The sequence below is a fragment of the Oncorhynchus kisutch genome, linkage group LG14, assembly GCF_002021735.2.
Source record: "Oncorhynchus kisutch isolate 150728-3 linkage group LG14, Okis_V2, whole genome shotgun sequence".
Taxonomy (NCBI): Eukaryota; Metazoa; Chordata; class Actinopteri; order Salmoniformes; family Salmonidae; genus Oncorhynchus; species Oncorhynchus kisutch.
Window position 1 is genome coordinate 37889714 of NC_034187.2, and position 18398 is coordinate 37908111.

At 44.5% G+C, this 18398-nt stretch overlaps 1 protein-coding gene across 5 annotated transcripts in view; it reads left to right on the plus strand.

The window, feature by feature from the left end:
• Positions 1 to 18398, plus strand: part of kidins220a (kinase D-interacting substrate 220a) — a 125024-nt gene that overhangs the window by 82170 nt on the left and 24456 nt on the right. For 4 of the 5 annotated variants that reach the window (XM_020500890.2, XM_020500893.2, XM_020500889.2 and 1 more), the window contains exons 24-26: positions 14083 to 14261; positions 15749 to 15975; positions 16494 to 16616. In XM_020500890.2, the coding sequence (XP_020356479.1) occupies positions 14083 to 14261; positions 15749 to 15975; positions 16494 to 16616 (529 nt within the window). The remainder of the gene's footprint in view (positions 1 to 14082; positions 14262 to 15748; positions 15976 to 16493; positions 16617 to 18398) is intronic. The other variant, XM_031788361.1, reaches the window with a different exon arrangement.

Sequence of the window (18398 nt, forward strand, 5' to 3'; positions counted from 1 at the left end):
TCTCTCTCTCTCTCTCTGTTCTCTCTGTTCTCTCTGTTCTCTCTGTTCTCTCTGTTTCTCTCTGTTCTCTCTCTCTCTCTCTCCTTGTTCTCTCTCTCTCTCCTCTCCTTCTGTTCTCTCTCTCTTCTCTCTCTCTCTCTCTGTTCTCTCTCTCCTCTTCTCTCTCTCTCTGTTCTCTCTCTCTCTCTGTTCTCTCTCTCTCTCTCTCTGTTTTCTCTCTCTCTGTTCTCTCTCTCTGTCTCTCTCTGTCAATTCAATTCAATTAAAGGGCTTTATTGGCATGGGAAACATGTGTTAACATTGCCAAAGCAAGTGAGGTAGACAACATACAAAGTGAATATATAAAGTGAAAAAACAACAAAAATTAACAGTAAACATTACACATACAGAAGTTTCAAAACAGTAAAGACATTACACATGTCATATTATATATATATATATATATATACAGTGTTCTAACAATGTACAAATGGCTAAAGGACACAAGATAAAATAAATAAGCATAAATATGGGTTGTATTTACAATGGTGTTCTTCACTGGTTGCCCTTTTCTCGTGGAAACAGGTCACAAATCTTGCTGCAGTGATGTCACACTGTGGAATTTCACCCAGTAGATATGGGAGTTTATAAAAATTGGATTTGTTTTCGAATTCTTTGTGGATCTGTGTAATCTGAGGGAAATATGTCTCTCTAATATGTTCATACATTGGGCAGGAGGTTAGGAAGTGCAGCTCAGTTTCCACCTCATTTTGTGGGCAGTGAGCACATAGCCTGTCTTCTCTTGAGAGCCATGTCTGCCTACGGCGGCCTTTCTCAATAGCAAGGCTATGCTCACTGAGTCTGTACATAGTCAAAGCTTTCCTTAATTTTGGGTCAGTCACAGTGGTCAGGTATTCTGCCGCTGTGTACTCTCTGTTTAGGGCCAAATAGCATTCTAGTTTGCTCAGTTTTTTTGTTAATTCTTTCCAATGTGCCAAGTAATTATCTATTTGTTTTCTCATGATTTAGTTGGGTCTAATTGTGCTGCTGTCCTGGGGCTCTGTGGGGTGTGTTTGTGTTTGTGAACAGAGCCCCAGGACCAGCTTGCTTAGGGGACTCTTCTCCAGGTTCATCTCTCTGTAGGTGATGGCTTTGTTATGGAAGGTTTGGGAATCGCTTCCTTTTAGGTGGTTATAGAATTTAACGTCTCTTTCCTGGATTTTGATAATTAGTGGGTATCGGCCTAATTCTGCTCTGCATGCATTATTTGGTGTTCTACGTTGTACACGGAGGATATTTTTGCAGATTTCTGCGTGCAGAGTCTGAATTTGGTGTTTGTCCCATTTTGTGAAGTCTTGGTTGGTGAGCGGACCCCAGACCTCACAACCATAAAGGGCAATGGGCTCTATGACTGATTCAAGTATTTTAGTCAAATCCTAATTGGTATGTTGAAATTTATGTTCCTTTTGATGGCATAAATGCCCTTCTTGCCCTTGTCTCTCAGATCTTTCTCTGTTTTGCTTTCTCTTGCTACTTCTCTTTCTCTCCTCCTCTTTCTCTCTCTCTTTCATCTCTTTCTCTCTCTTCTCTCTCTCTCTCTCTCTCTCTCTCTCTCTCTCTCTCTCTCTCTCTCTCTCTCTATACTCTCTCTCTCTCTTTCTTTCTCCTTTTTCGCTCGCTCTCTCCTCTCGCTCGCTCTCTCCTCTCGCTCACTCACTCGCTCTCCTCTTCTTTGTTCGCTCTCTTTCCTCCTCCTTTCTCTCCTTTCTTTCTCTCTCCTCTTTCTCGCTCTTTCTCTCGTCTTTCTCCCTCTCCTGTCTTTCTCTGTCCTTCTCTTTCTCTCTGTCATTCTCTCTGCCCTTATCTTTCTCCTTCTCTCTTCCTCTTTATCTCTTTCTCGCTCTTTTTCTCTCCTATTTGTCTCTGAACTTCTCTCTCTCTGTATTTCTCCTTATCTCTCTCCTCTTTCTCTCTCTTGATCACTTGAGCTGGGGTCCCAATTCTCTTTTTATAGCCAGGTGAGTCACACTGCCTGTCTTTCTCGACAATCACTTGCCTCACTTCAACCTCAGGCCCCTGTCTGCCTGGTAAATGTGCACTCGAGGAAGAGAGAGCTGCTTCTTTTAATGGTTGCCTTGTGGCCAGGTCAACATGGCGTGGATCCCCTCTCTCAACTGAAACTCAACCAAGCACGCCATTGCTATCTCCTCTTCTGCTCAACTACCAATTACTGTATAATGTTTGTGTCAGACCACAGCGATTTTTAGATACTGTAGTACTGGTTATTCGATTAGACCGTAGACGACTATCTTTACTGCGATCTTTACCCCCCCCCCCCCCCCCCCGTGAAGGGTTTGTCGGTTTTCTCTGATGTGTAAATAGCATGACAGTGTTGTCGGTCATCCACAAGACTGGGAGGTTGTTGGGGGAGTGTGATGATCCGTTCAAAATGATCCAAATACAATTTTATTTGTCACGTGCTGAATACAACAGGTGTAGATTTTTACCATGAAATGCTTACTTAGGAGCCCTTTCCCATCAATGCAGAGTTCAAAAGTAAGGAAATGGTAACGCACAATAGAATATCAATACCGAGGCTAAATACAACGAGTACTGGTACCAAGTCAATGTGCATGGGGTCGTTGAGGTAATATGTACATGTAGGTAGGGGTAAAAGTGACTAGGCAATCAGGATAGATGCTGAACAGCAGCGTATGTGAAGAGTGTCCGAGGGAATATGTGTGTGTGTTGCGTCAATATGCATGTGTGTTTTGTGTGTGTCAGTGTGAGTGTGTGGGTAGCATCCAGTGAGTGTGCATGGAGTCAGTGCAAGAGAGTAAAAAATAAGGGGGTCTTTCCTCTGACACCGCCTGGTATGTAGGTCCTAGAGGGCAGGGAGCTCGGCTGCAGTGATGTACTGGGCCTTAGGCACTTATCTTTAACGCATTTCAGTCGGATACCAGGCGGTTGCCATACCAGGCGGTGATACAGCCAGTCAAGATGCTCTCAGTGGTGCTGAGAACTGTAGAACGTTTTGAGGATCTGAGGGTCCTTGCCAAATCTTTTCAGCCTCCTGAGGAGGGAAGGTGTGTTGTTGTGTCCTCTTCATGGCTGTTGGTGTGTTTGGACCATGATAGGTCCTTAGTGAGTTGGACAAAGAAGAACTTGAAGCTCTCGACCCGCTCCACTGCAGCGCCGTAGATGGGGGGGTGCTCGGCCCTCGATTTACTCCTTTTGTCTTGCTGACATTGTTAGTTGTCTCTACACTAGTTGTCTCTACGCTAGAGTGCTTCATATCCCCCAAGCGTCTAGTAAGTGAATAGATTACTGCTGATGTGTATTTGGGGGTGAGTCAACTACTCCTAGGCCAACTGTCCTTCCACATCTCTGGCATAAGTACTCTCACTCCGTAAGGTTTATTGCAGCCTATATAAGCCACAGAGCACAGCATGTACTTGGAAGACAGTGAATTTGTGATATTAGTAGTATTTTACAGTCCAATTAGTATATTTGCTATATAGCCTAGTCATATTTGTAATGTTCTGTGAAACTGTCACACTGTCCCTCCAACTAAAAATAAACTATAAAAGTTGCATGTGCCTCTTGACTTCTTAAAAGAACGAACAAGGGGAAAAAACTGACTTCTTGATATCACACAAACAGGCTGTCAAAAATGGCCAAAAGCTATTTTTAGCAACTTTCATCCCAGAAGCGTGATGCCGTTGGCGGAGCACAGTGAGAGGTACACCCGATTTATTCCCATTGCCAAAGTGGGCCAAGCAGTCTAATCTGCTGCAGAATGTGCCTAATCTGTCTAATAACATCAGCCATTAAAAAAAAAAAAATTTAACAGTAAGGCCAGCTCCGCCAAGCAATCTTTTTAATGTAGAGAAAGTGTGTGAAACAAAAGATGGCATTATCCTGCGGTGGAATTGGGGACATTGGCCCCAAAACCACAGCCACACATGACCGGACCTACGTGTTTGTCTCACTTGTTCTGCAGGGAACACGTAAACAAATGACTCCTTGGGTGGCAAGCGAAGCCAAGTGCAGGGCCTAACGCACTTAAGGAAATTGAAACGCAAACAAAATGAAAAGTGTTTTTGAGAGCGCCGGTATTTATAGCTGTCAGATTTACTGTTCGAATGGAGATGGTGGATCATTGTTCTTTTGAACTCAAATTGAACGAGAGTCTTTGAGAGTCTGTGAGTTGTGGTGCAATGTTCGATGCAGCCTTTTCATTTCAGTTTTTAAAGGAGACGCAAATCGGGCTCCCTCTGGTCGTTATGAGGATGAATAACAGCTGCTGGCTTCTGTGGTTGTTGTTTCAGATCAGGAATACATATCTTCAGATCAGTACCCCAGAGTGGTATGTTATGTTCAGCATCGCACCAAAAAAAAAGCTTCCGGAAAGCAGCAAATGGAAACTATTTTGGCGATCACAAAAGAACACGAGTAGAGATTTCCGGCTGTCGGTAGCCGTGATCTGTGGGGAAGTTTGAGCCCAGTCAGATCCTAAGGGAGTCTATTTCGGGAGCTCCAACCGGATTTTTAGCGCAAAAAGTGTTGGTTGGTCGGTCCTTCGAGCCAGAGCCTTGGTCCTGGATCTGCTCTGACATCTGGTGCCCGGTCTGTGCCAGGATAACCCTGTAGTATCCCCCCCCCCTCCACACACACACCTCTCACACACCTCCAAGCTCTCACAGAGGAGAGGAGCGGTGCGGCGCGGGAACATATGTCACCCCCCCACTCCTCTGAGGATCACTGTAATTAATCAGACCCCGAGACGCGAGCGAGGCACGTTCACACACACACACACACACACACACACATACAGCCTCTCACAGGAAACAGAAGGCCAGGAATGCGTGTCAAGCACCAAAAAACACTTTTCTTAACTACTCTGTATAGCTTTCGTCCATATGTCTTTCCCTGGCTCGTTCTGTTTCACGACACCACACAATTCAATCAAACGCTGTATTCAGTTTTTTGGATTCTAAATATACTGAGCAAAAATACAGACGCAACAATCAACAATTTCAAAGATTTTACTGAGTTACAGTTCATTGAAGGAAATCAGTCGATTAGAAATAATTTATTCAAACCTAATCTATGGATTTCACATGCTGGGCAGGGGTGCAGCAATGGGTGGGCCTGGGACGGCATAGGCCCACCCACTGGGGAGCCAGGCCCAGCCAATCATAAATATTTTTTTCCCACAGGAAAAACTGTCTGACCTCCGCAGGTGAAGAAACCGGATGTGGAGGTCCTGGCCTGTCCTGGTTACACGTGGTGTGCGGTTGTGAGGCCGGTTGGACATACTGCTGAATTCTCTAAAACGATGTTGGTGGCTTATGGTAGAGAAAGGAACATTACATTTTCTGGCAACAGATCTGATGGACATTTCTGCGGTCAGCATGCCTATTGCACGCTCCCTCAACTTGAGACATCTGTTGCATTGTGTTGTGTGACAAAACTGCACATTTTCGAGTGGCCTTTTGTCCCCAGCACAAGGTACACCTGTGTAATGATCATGCTGTTTCTTGATATATCACACCTGTCAGGTGGCTGGATTGTCTTGGCAAAGGAGAAATGCTCACTAACAGGGATGAAACCAAATTTGTGCACAAATCTTGAGGAAAATAAGATTTTTGTACGTATGGAGCATTTCTGGGATATTTTATTTCAGCTCATGAAATACGGGACCAACAATTTACATACTGCGTTTACATTTTTATTCAGTATATTTCACATAGGAAAATTGGTTTTACTCATTCAGTGAATTTAGATTACAACATCCCAGTTCTTAAACTTCCATATAGGGGTTATTGCTTGGTCAGAGGCCTCGGTCTCCACCACTATGCTGTCCCTGGGTCCTGGCTGTCTTTTAACAGGAAGGGATTTAACTCTGAAGCTCTCTTCCATTCTCTACCACTCTGCTCTCGCTCAACCTGCCGCTGTCACAATCCTCCGCTACTGCGTTCAACCAGTGAACAATTGACCTCTCAGAGACGTGCCCGGATCCAGGCTTTCCAGCGATTCTCTTGAGCGCCTCAAAACTTACAACTAATGACACTTGAAATGAATATGTGCAAGGCAATTTAGGCTAATTAGGAAGCCTCTTCTCCCAAGTACTGAAACATCAAGATGACATACTGTTCATTCTGGATTACTTTAATTGGGACAATTATTGTAATTTTGCCGCAATTACGTGTTGAGATAAAAGCGCATGTGTGCGATTCTCTTTATGTAAAATCCTAATAAGCTTCTAAATACTTGGCCACAAAAGGAGATTAGCTTTTTTTCCTGGAACACTTTTGAACTTTACTGCTTTTTGAATGAAGTCCCTTTGCTTCCCTCCCTCTATACGCCATTGTTAATGCTGTATTTCCATCACGTACACGACTTGTCTGTAAAATCTCGATTGCACTGCTAACAGTAGAAAGATGTTTTTCTCCCTGTCGCCTTTCCCCTCAGAGGGAGCCCATTGTCCCTGAGCTAAATCCTGCAGGAGGCATTTTGGTGAAAGGAGTAAACTTGTAATTCAATAGTGCCTTCGTTATTTTCCAAGAGGCCCTAAAGCACTATAAATTATAAAGCTGCTGGAAAGCCCTCTATTTCCCAATAGAGTGTGGTCTATCTCTGATAGGGAGCTCTTTATTGAGTCCACACAGTGTCTGTGACAAACCGTACGCCCTCCAGATAGCAGAGATGGAGCGGAGAGGGTGGAGGGACCTCTATACAGGACTATTATGAGGTCTACAGGACTACAATTGTGGCTGATGTGAATACACCTTGTCAATGCCAGGTGTCCTCATAAACCAGGATTGTTGGCACATTGACACAGCACCATAGTATCTGGCGACGACAGGGAAGTGTGGCTACATTTCATGATTTGAAAGTGAATCCCAGAGTTTGTCTACCAGTGCTGAACGGAAAGGTTGTGAGTGTATCAGCGGTGACTACTTTAATGGCCTACGCCCTGGTTATTGCTGTGGTCGAGTGTCCACCTGGTAGTTTTCTCTCAGGCGGCCTGAGAGTGTTGGGCAGTCCAGGTGGTGATGCTTCATTCTGCCTTCGCCTCTCATATGGACATGTTTATCCAGTGGCCCACCCATCTGTTGTGTGTGTGAAGATGGGAGAAGCACCAGGGCCTGGGTGGGTGTGTTAGTTACGTACAGCTCTCAGGTGTTGGACCGTCGTGACTAAGGGATGAATCAGCAGGAGATAGACGAGCTTCACCAGGCTCCCGCAGAGCAAACAAAATGGCCACAGAGTCTATGGAAGAAAATGTGATAGAAAATTCAAAAAATGCAATTTAGTACGGAACTGTGGCCGATGTCCACGGGCCCAGCCTCTGTGTTGAGGTGTGTCCTCTACCACTACCACATACTCTGGTGGATAATAGCCATGTGATGGAAAAGCAGTCTGTTACGTAGCATTCCTTCTCAGCAAATCTACTTAGAGCCCTTTCATTATTTCATAAGCCGAAGTTGAATTTGAAGGATTAAACACTTTGAAACAGGAAAACCAGACTGTTTTCAGATTGAAGCAGGGATAACATCCACGTGATCTAAAATGTTGTAAATCAAGGATAGACTATCAAAGACTAAACTCCATAATCAGAATATAAGGCAACAGACTGCTCAGAATTTGTGCTTGGTTTTACCTGTGACTAGACATTGACTACACTACACTTTGTATGCTAGTGTGGTTGAGCCCATAAGCATTTGTGTTGGTGAGTGAGCATGTTAAGGCTGGCTTCTGTCTTTCTGGATGTGCCTCCTGTGAACATATCAGTGATCTCCCTCCCTCTCTATTGTGCCGTATAGAGAAGGTGGCAGGGGTATTATAAATAGCAGCGCTGGGCTGCGAGGGGTCATCGGTGACCTTTAAAGTGGACAGTGTTGCTCGTCACCAGTCACAGGGCCTAGGGCACACTGAACCCCCTCTAGCTTTGATGTGCCACCCAGGGCCACAAAGGTCAAATAGGGTCAAGCCAGCATAGAGGAAAGGATGGTCACTAGAGATAAAGGAAATGTGTGGCGAGCAAAGCCTGTGTGTGAAAATGGCAACTCTTCTGGGAACTCCTTTTCTGGAAATCCCTTGATCCGAGCAATGTCAAAAAAATAAAATAATTGGGTGTCTTTTCCCATCGCCGCTTAAAAGCGGCTTCTTATTCTGAGCATAGTTATGCAGCTACTGTATAGCTTAAGGATTTATCAGCTTTATCTGGTACCGAGTTCTTGAATGACAAGTTCTTAAAAACTTGGAAGCTCTCTGTTCCAAAGAACTTTCTTAAGAGCTTTCTTAAGAATCCTGCTCTTAGCTGGCCACTCCTCTTTCTCCCGTTCGCAGACAGGAAGGCGAATAGAGGCGAGTTGCAGAAATGAATCTGTGGTCATCTCCAAATAGAACTGCCTCTCTTTCTCTCCATCTGTTTATTACTCTGTCTGTCTCTTCGCCAGGTCATCCTATGTCTGAGGTATCTCCTCCTCAATAAAGTTAAGTCAAGGATTAGTGGTCGGGGCTGTTTTCATGTTTTTGCCAGAAAATAGCTAACTTTATTTACCTGGAAGGATTACATGAATCACTTGTGTGACTTCTCATATACTGTCTCAACCCCGACACACATCAAACACCCACGGTGACCGACTGCTCTGCTCAATTCATGTCAGGAATGCCTCATTCTATTACCGTTTAGCCACACTCGGCAGTGGACTGGAGTTCAGAACGCTCCCTTTCACATAAATCATCAAACTGGGCCTAGTTTTCTAATATCCTGTATAAGGTTTGTTAGGAGTTGAGTTTAGCTCCCTTGAATGAAGGGTTCAGCTAAGGTTTTTTGGGGTCTGGAACGGGTAGGTTTGTGTACAGATGAGTTTAATCATTTCGGAGAAACTCTGAATCCCAACCCCATTTCTGAGAGGCCATACTGAGGCTGCAGCGTTTTTTTATCAGAGTGGTATGTTTCCCATTACGCTGCATTTCTCTGTGGTCCGTTTTAGATACAAAGGCCTGGCTTAAAACATAGGAATGGCAATTACAGGCTTAAACTTTGCCACGGATGTATACGAAAAGCAAAGTTGCGTTTTAATGTCCGCTGGCATAGCGGAGAGAAGATGCAACCCAATTAGGCCAAAGAAACACGACGGTTTAAGGAAATGGAAACATGGCGGCGTCTCAAGTGAAAACATAATTTGCTCTCGTTTTCAGGTAGACGAGGGATTGGCAGACTCCTCTAGCACAATAATCCTCCCACTCTGGAGTGGTGACGCTGCGAGGCCACGCGCCAGCCAGTCCATTCGTTGGTTAGAGAGCCTCTCCGAGTTCGCCCACCTGCCCCGTCGGCCTGAGGAACGCGCCAAGGCCCGGGCTCGCCATTGTGACGGACTGCTGTTGTTCTTTTCACCGCCAAACATTGATTCTCTTTATGGCCCTCTGAAAACAAATGTGTGTTGGCATTTCCCTTCTCTCCGGGCCCCTTTATGGAAATGCTCAGAGCCTCATTGTGGGGCATCTGCACACCATCCACACACAGAGGGTGGATGTAAGCATTGTCAAGTGAAACATTCAGCGCCTGCAGAGGTAGGAGAGCGGGGAGGAATAGAGGGAGAATTCTGCTCTTTCCAGTCAGCTGCAGTATGTGGGAGTGTTGGATGAGAAGAAAGGCTTGTCGAGCCAGTTTTTGGACCGATTAGCATTTGGAAGAGCCCAGAAACCTCCCAAGCGCTAGACACTGCAACAGATAGCGTATAAGAGCCTGTGCTTGCAATGCAAGACCCCATCAATGGGGTTATTGTGTGGAACCGGCTGCAGGATTCCTGACATGCTTTATTTCTGTCTCCGGCCTTTTAAAAGTAACGCGTCGGCTTCCGATCTCACCACAGCGCAGTCCTCCAGCTTGTCAGTCTCACGAAAGATGGACTGGATAGCAATCGGACAAAGCCCCTCCTGTCCCCCTCCACCAGTGTCAGAAGCAATGAACGTCAATTACTTGATGCCATGGCCAACCATTCTTCCTCAATTTACTCACAATCTGTCTCTTGACGTGTCCTATTGGCACGTTCGGAGGCACTTAAAAAAAAAAAAAAAAAAGGCGCTCCATGTGCCACAGTACAGTAGATGGTCAAACGTGTTGGATGGTGTTCCACCAGGTAATAAACCCATGCCAATCATGTGTGATTCTCCTGACCCGTGCTATTATCAGAACAAGGGCACTATTATAAAGAGGGATGATGTTTGGATGACTCAGTCCTTTGCGGCTGACTGGTGACTGCCAGCAGAAGGTTCGGATTGGACGGCGTGGTGTGAATGCTAGGAATGGGGTCTCTGTGCCACAGCGATGGATGCCTTTACTTAGTCCATGCGGTCCATCTTTGGAAGATGCTGTTAACAGTGTGTGTGCTGGGTACCACCGTGGGTCAGAGTCAATAAAAGGCTCCTCTAAGTACTCATATATGTAGCTCTGGGCATCTCTGTAGACGTATGCTCGACTCTACTCCCCATACAAAGGGTTGAGACTGAAGATTGGACTAGTTCAAATACAGGTTACAGTGAAATACATTGGAAATATGTGTGTTATAGGGAGTTAATACTTTAGAAAAATGGTCCCAAAAATGTGAAAATAAAACGTGCAGTGACGTCCGAGGGTAAGGGTTCAGAATACTTTTGCGTGAGCGATTCTTTGGCATTATCTTCGCAAACTGTGTGGAATAGATCTAGGTTTTCTTAGGAAAGACAAAGCATCACTTAAGATTCCTCTTCGGCAGTGGAGGAGTGTGCTCTGTGTAGACACTGCAAGAGCTGGAGGAAGTCCCCTCAGTTCTGCTCTAGTGTGTGTGTGTGTGTCTCACTGGCTCCTGTTGGTCTGCGTCTGTGCACACAAATAAACAGAGCCCAGCTGGACTGCTGGAACAGCACAAGGCTCTCGGCGCGGGATAATACAGCGCGTGGGAAACGGAATCAAAATCACATTCCCTCACTACCATGAGTCTAACCATCTATGGAAATCCCTATCGTCACTGACCCTCCCAGGTGTAATTGGGTGTTTTTTGGTGTGTTTTGTGCATTTTGAGACTGTTTTGTTAGTGAGAGTGTCTGAGCGGTGATGTGTCTGTTTTGTGGTATGTGTACTTCATGGCAGACAGAAAAAAGGAGCAACCACCTAATGGCCCTCGAGTGAGAGGTCAGTTGACTATTAGCATGGCCATCTGTCCCTCCCTTCAGCCCGCACTGACCCTTTGGTTAGATGGTTGTGATGGAGCACAGTGAGGGGCATTGTCCAGCGGAGCACAGCTGTTCTGCTCTCCTCTTCTTTCTCACCCACCTGCTTCACACCCTGCCTGCACTTCCTCTTGGGCTAGACTCAGACGCTACCCTATGTGTCAGCACTCCACTACTATGGCTAACTGCAAAAAAAGTTTTGGGGGCTGATGCCTTAAAGGATAGAAAGCAGGAGTTTTTACTCACCAAAGTAACAACACAGTATGGTCAAAAACGTAGTTGTAGTTGCGATTAAAAAATAAAATGTTATGTTACATTTTTTATTTTATTTAACCTTTTATTTAACTAGGCAAGTCAGTTAAGAACAAATTCTTATTTACAATGACGGCCTACCCCGGTCAAACACGGACGATGCTGAGCCAATTGTGCGCCGCCCTGTGGGACCCCCTAATCACGGCGGGATGTGATACAGCCTGGATACCGATCTGGTATCTGGTTACCTATAACTACAAACATAGTTATGTTTTAGCGTTTTTATATATTTATTACCTTATTCCTGGATATCTAAGGAACTACCCACAATGCACTATTTCTCAACATCATATGGAGTACCGGTGCTACCTAGCTAGTTCCAGCTGGCTAACGTTAGCTATTAGCCACACTAGCATGTATTTACATTCTAACGTAATGTTAGCAGGCTAGTAGGGCTAAAGTTAGCAGGCTAGTTGGCTTGTAAGTTAGCAGAAAATTACATTGAAACCAGTAGTCATAAGTGCAATCGATTTGGTTTCATTTTAAGTTATACATTTTTATTTTATTATTTTTTTCTGTTGGAGTTTACATTATAGGGAATAAGCTGGCTTGTTATTTCCGGGATGACTTCAGAAATCAGTTTTAAGTAATAACTTGAAAAATAGAAAAGTGGAGTGTAACTTTGCATTGGGACTTTTGTTGCGTATAAGCCTACTAATGCAAATCCATATGTTACATGTGGTAATGTGTATATACTACCTAACCCTTTAAGTTATTTCCAGGTATCAATGTGGGCTCATATTGGGGGGTGTTCATTGGTTATTCCTTACTTATTTCACATAACTACAGGTATGTGCACTGCTTACACTCTTAGAAAAAAGGTTCCATCTAGAACCTAAAAAGGTTCTTCGGCTCCCCCATGGGAGAACCCTTTGAAGAACCCTTTTGGGTTCCAGGTCAATTGTGGAGTAGCACAGCTAACCAGAACACTTGCTTGAGTAAATCATTACTCGTCTCCGTACTGAGGTCACTGAGTCACGTGCTTGTGGCTTGCGTGTCAGTTGGTGCAGAGGGCACTGATTCTGTTACGGCATTTAGCCTACTGTGTGTGTGCGTGCGTGCGTTCGTTCGTTCGTTCCTGGCTGTGTACAACAACAACAAGGTCTTAACCCCGGTTTGTTTACCCAACAGATCTAGTTCAGCTGGGCATTAAGGTAGAGCTTCAATTGTGTCAAGATTTTCCCTCTGCAAATTGAGCAGATTCGGCCCTTAGTAACGTGATTAGCAAACAGCAGCAGCAAGGCTGGGCCCAGACCAGCCTACCTTCAGTTAGTTTAGCACAATGGTGTGGTAAGCGGCTAATCCAACTGCAGAAAGACCAACCTCTGCCCGATCCATTTTTGGGGCGAAACAATGGGAAATACCCTCCAAACCCAGCTTGTGCTTTCCCACAGCTTAAGAGACACACACACACACACACACACACACACACACACAGACAGAGATGGCGAGATGAAAACAAAAAATGTTTGTTCTCAAGAAATCTGCTCATTCAGCTGATAAGGCTGACGCCCACACGGATGATGGAAACATGACTTCATGCCTCAGAATGCATTCATAATGTGCTACTTGCAGTGGTTGAATAACTTTTCCAACAAGAAAAGCAAAAAGGGCAAAGTATGAAAAGTGTTTCTGGTACCATTTTTCTGGTGGTTGGGTGGGATAGTGCAGTTGGGCCATCTACCATACATCTATCTGTGTGTAATGGATGGACATGCACTATTTGTGAGATGATGCTCAATTGTCATCATCTCCATAAATATACAAGGAGTATGTCAAACATTTGGAACACCTTCCCAACATGGAGTTGCACACCACCCCCTTTTCATCTTCAGAAGAGCCTCAATTCGTTGGGGCATTCAACAGGGATACTGGCCCATGTTGACTCCAATGCTTCCCACAGTTGTCAAGTTGGCTGGATGTCCTTTTGGGTGGTGGACCATTCTTGATATACACGGGAAACTGTTGAGTGTGGAAAAACCCAGCAGCGTTGCAGTTCTCAACACAAACCGGTGCACCTGGCACCTACTACCATACCCCGTTCAAAGGCACTTCAATCTTGTGTTTTGCCCTTTCACCCTCTGAATGGCACACATGCACAACCCATGTCTCAATTGTCTAGAGGTTTAAAAATCCTTCTTTAACCCGTCTCCTCCCTTTCATCTACACTGATTTGAAGTGTATTCACCTGGTCAGTCTGTCAAATTCATGTAGTGTTTTGTACACTCAAGTGTACATTTACTTCGAGGCTACGAACAAAGATTGAACATCCTCGTTTGCAGAACACTCCCATTTGAGCTTCTAAATGAGTCTGAGCAGCAAACCTCTGATAGTCATCTCCTTATGTTTCCTCTGCTGTCAGACCCAGATAACAAACTGGAGCTATGAGTCACCAAACTAAACGGACTTATCTCTCACTTTTCATGATGCCGGAACAGCAAGAGCAGCGATGACCGTTGAGGGGCCTCTACTAGAGATAGACGAAATATCTCATTGTGTCATCTTTAGCATGTTCAACAGTCCTTCCTCCTATTTCTTCTTTCACTCTCGCTTCCTCTCCTCTAGAATCACCAAAAACATCCCCACCACCAAAGACATAGAGCCCCTGCTGGAGATCGACGGGGACATCCGTAGCTTCGAGGTGTTCCTGTCCTCTAGGACGCCCGTCCTCACGGCACGCGACGTGGAGATGTTCCTCCCCTGCACCGTCAACCTGGACCCCAAACTCCGGGAGATCATCGCAGGTCCGTATATTTACACACAAGCATCACTATTCTAATGGTCATTACACTCAGTTTGTCAACCTCACTCAGCTCAAAGACCTAGGCCCGTATTCACGAAACATCTCAGAGTAGGAGTGCTGACCTAGGATCAGTCCCCACCTGTCCATATACTATTATTCATTATGATCTAAAAGGAAAAACTGATCCCATGTTATCATTGCTACTCTTGAGACTCTCTTTGTAAACATGCCATTAACTGAAATGAATGTGCAGTGCCTTCAGAAAGTATTCATACCCCTTAATGTGTTAATACGTATGCAAATAGGATATTTTTGTATTTCATTTCACAGACAAAAAATGTCTATAAAAACATGTTTTCAGTTTGTCATTGTGGGGTGTAGATGGGTGAGAGAATTTTTGTTGTTGATCTAATGCATTTTGAATTCAGGCTGTAACACACAACAATATTAGGAATAATTCAAGGTGTGTGAATACTTCCTGAAGGCACTGTAAGTGTTCTGTCAATATATTTGTGTAATTAGCTAAATTGTTACTTACTCATTGATCTGCAACCAAAACACATTTAAATGCAGCCAAAGACAACAGTCGGTCAGCTATCCAACTCAAAAGGTCTGACGTCACTAATAAAGGAGACTCTGTGTGTGTGTGTGTGTGTGTGTGTGTGTGTGTGTGTGTGTGCGTGCGAGCGAGCGAGCGAGCGAGCTTTGGAAGGTGACCAATGCCCCTGTCCCTCCCTGGCCAGTCATCCAGTCCTGTTTCCAGTGTCCTGCAGCCAGCCAGTGGGCACAGTGATCAGTGATACCCACTCACTCACTTACCAGGCTGACTCACTCACTCATAAGGCCACCATTGTGCTCCCTTACTGCCGGATTGGGTCTCTACTCAACCCATCATTCAACAACATGCACTCTTATGACCGAGACATTTTGGTGCCTGTTTCTTACCTGGCCATTTACCCCACTCTGTATTATAAGACGGTTCAAATGCAATTTATCTGCAGAAAAAAAGACAGTTTTCTTGGCAAAAGTGAGAGTTTGAATTAATGTTGTCTATTTTCAGTAAAGCCAATAACTTTAACAATGTGTTATTTTCCACCCTGCTCCCTCAAGTGCACTCAATCACACAATGAAAGTTTATCCATGTACGTGGCATTTGATTTGCATTCTCTCCGCAGAACCTCTCTATGTGAACCCGCTGAGAACGATCAAATATGTTTGGTTGAATCTGTTTCTGAGTGGGTGGATCTAAAGTCTCTTTATAGTCGGAGCCAAGACGTGATCTACATCAGCATCAGAGATGAAATGTCTCCTTTTCGCTCCCCCGCTCTTCTCTCCCTTCCTCCTCTCCCTCTCTCTCTTCATGATGTCTTTCTGTCTCTCCACCCACCCACTCCCTCCCTCTCTCTATCTCTCTCCTTATCTAGTCCTGTTACCATCTTTCCCCCTAACTTGTCACCCCTCCCCTCCCTTCTCCCTCTCTCCCTGTAGATGTTCGTGCTGCCAGGGAGCAGATGCACATTGGAGGAGTGACCTATCCCACGCTGCCCCTGCAGGACGTCCCAGCCCGCGCCTCTTCTGCCTTCGGCCAGCACTCGGCCGCCTGCTCCCCCACGGGCTCCTTCACTGGCTCCCTACACCCCCCAGGGCTAGTGCCCTCCCAGCCCCACAGCAGTTACTACAGCATGCCCGCCCCGCAGCACCCCTTCTACACCCGGGTGAGACATCAACACAACACAGCAGCAACTGACTGCACCTGAACGTAGCTCAGAACACATTCATTTAGTATACGGTAGAGTACCGAAGTTTTGTTCAACGTACTTCAGTACACCTTAGTATGAAGAGAATCACAGTGCAGTTGAAATTACCTCCGTTTTCCTTTGGAGACACACGAATTAAAGGGATAGTTCACCCAAATTATAAATGAAATGTTTCTTACCCTGTAAGCAGTCTATGGACAAAGGTACGACAGCAATCCATGCTCTGTTTAAGTGACGGTTACTTACCTCTGTTTTGTTAATGTAACTGCACAGCTACCTCAGTGCACATCACAATACAGGTCCATTTACTCACGTCACCTCATTTATAAATGTTACAGTGCAGACCCTCCTCTCCAAACAAAAAGGATCCTTCACAGCTCTAGGGTTACCTCAGATATATGTGTGTGTGAATGATCCCTCATACAATCCTCATGTTGTGCGCTTTAACCATTCTCCTTCTTCATCCTTCCATATAGCCTTATTTCCCCCATCATGAGTATCACCTACCCCGGCATCAATACAGCTCCCGTCCTCACCCTGCCCCGTCCCAGTCACACCCCTCCATTAAAGCAGGCTTCCCCAGGGACCCCAATGGACTTGTAAGTACAGAGCTGCCGGTCAGTAGGACACCTAGCACTAGTAGCTAGCAGTAGTCCACTATGGTATAGTGCAGTGTTCTGTTTGAGGTCCACCTAAAGCGAGTCTGATTCAAGACGGGAGCAAATCGAGTCAGAGTCAAGACAAAAGACCGGAGGGGGGTCGAGACCAAGTCAAGACCGAGACTGGGATGGGGACAAGGGGTTCGAGACCGAGTCAAGACGTAGACCAGAGAAAATGCGAGTCCAATTCAAGACCATGATTGTAATTTTGTCAAATCACCACCATAATAAGAGATCAAAATGTCCAGTATTTCTGTGTTCATATTTCAGAACAACATCTGGATTCTTTAGACATTCAGAAGAGTGAAAAAATGCATGTTGAGGGCAGATAGAGACACTACAAATGATTACTAATCCAAACACGGTGGGGAACAATGGGCCTTCTACGTCTTCTGAGAAGGGCTAAGGATTTATAAAATAATGATAATTGTATTATTATTTTCAATGATGTTCTGACTTAATCTCTTCAGTTTTTGTTGGAAAGGAAAGGATTAACAATGAAGAAAAAATATCCAATCAGGATTTGTCTTTGCTGGTCTCTGGGGAGATAAATCTAGCTAGCTAAGTTAGCCATTGGCTAGACCATCAGAAGCTAGATAAAAGGCATCTGCCATTCAACTGTTTTAGGGCAACATTTTCAACCAATCATATTTTGACTTAATGAGCGGGACTGTTTTTACAAAAACGCATGGAAACTTCTGTCTTCTTGAAGGTCAACAGGTCACTGCGCAATAGCAGTAGTTTTCCCATGGTCTAGCTAGCTAGTTGTCTGCTAGTTTGCAGCCGGTGTTATCTAACAAGGTGTTGCTAAATTGTTAGCTTCTCCCTTTTCAAGAGTAACTTTCAACAAGAAGTTAAGTTTCAAATGATCATCTGGTGAGTGGAACTGTGTTTTTATTGCAGCGCTCTTGCTGTTGTTAGCCATCTCTTTGAAAATAACTTGTGTGTGAAACATTGTTGCATTCAAAGCAGAACTGACAGCATTTTAGAAACATGAAATCTTATTAAAATATGTTTGAATAGACCCCCAGGAAGAATATGACACTTTAAAAGATATGTTCATTTCCACAAATTCTTAAAATGTTTGGGAATTATGTACACTTCCGTTCAAAAGTTTGGGGTCACTTAGAAATGTCCTTGTTTTTTAAAGAAAAGCATTTTTTTTTTGAAATACAGAAATACAGTGTAGACATTGTTAATGTTGTAAATGACTATTGTAGCTGTAAATGGTAGATTATTTTTTATGGAATATCTACATAGGTGTACGGAGGCCCATTATCAGCAACCATCACTCTTGTGTTCCAATGGCACATTGTGTTAGCTAATCCAAGTGTATCATTTTCAAAAGGCTAATTGATCATTAGAAAACCATTTTGCAATTATGCTAGCAGAGCTGAAAACTGTTGTTTGTGCTGATGTAAAGAAGCAATAAAACTGGCCTTCTTTAGACTAGTTGATTATCTGGAGCATCAGCATTTGTAGGTTAGAATACAGGCTCAAAATGGCCAGAAACAAAGAACTTTCGTCTATTCTTGTTCTGAGAAATGAAGGCTATTCCATGTGAGAAATTGCCAAGAAACTGAAGATCTCATACAACGCTCTGTACTACTCCCTTCACAGAACAGTGCAAACTGGCTCTAACCAGAATAGAAAGAGGAGTGGGAGGCCCCGGTGCACAACTGAGCAAGAGGACAAGTGCATTGTGTCTACTTTGAGAAACAG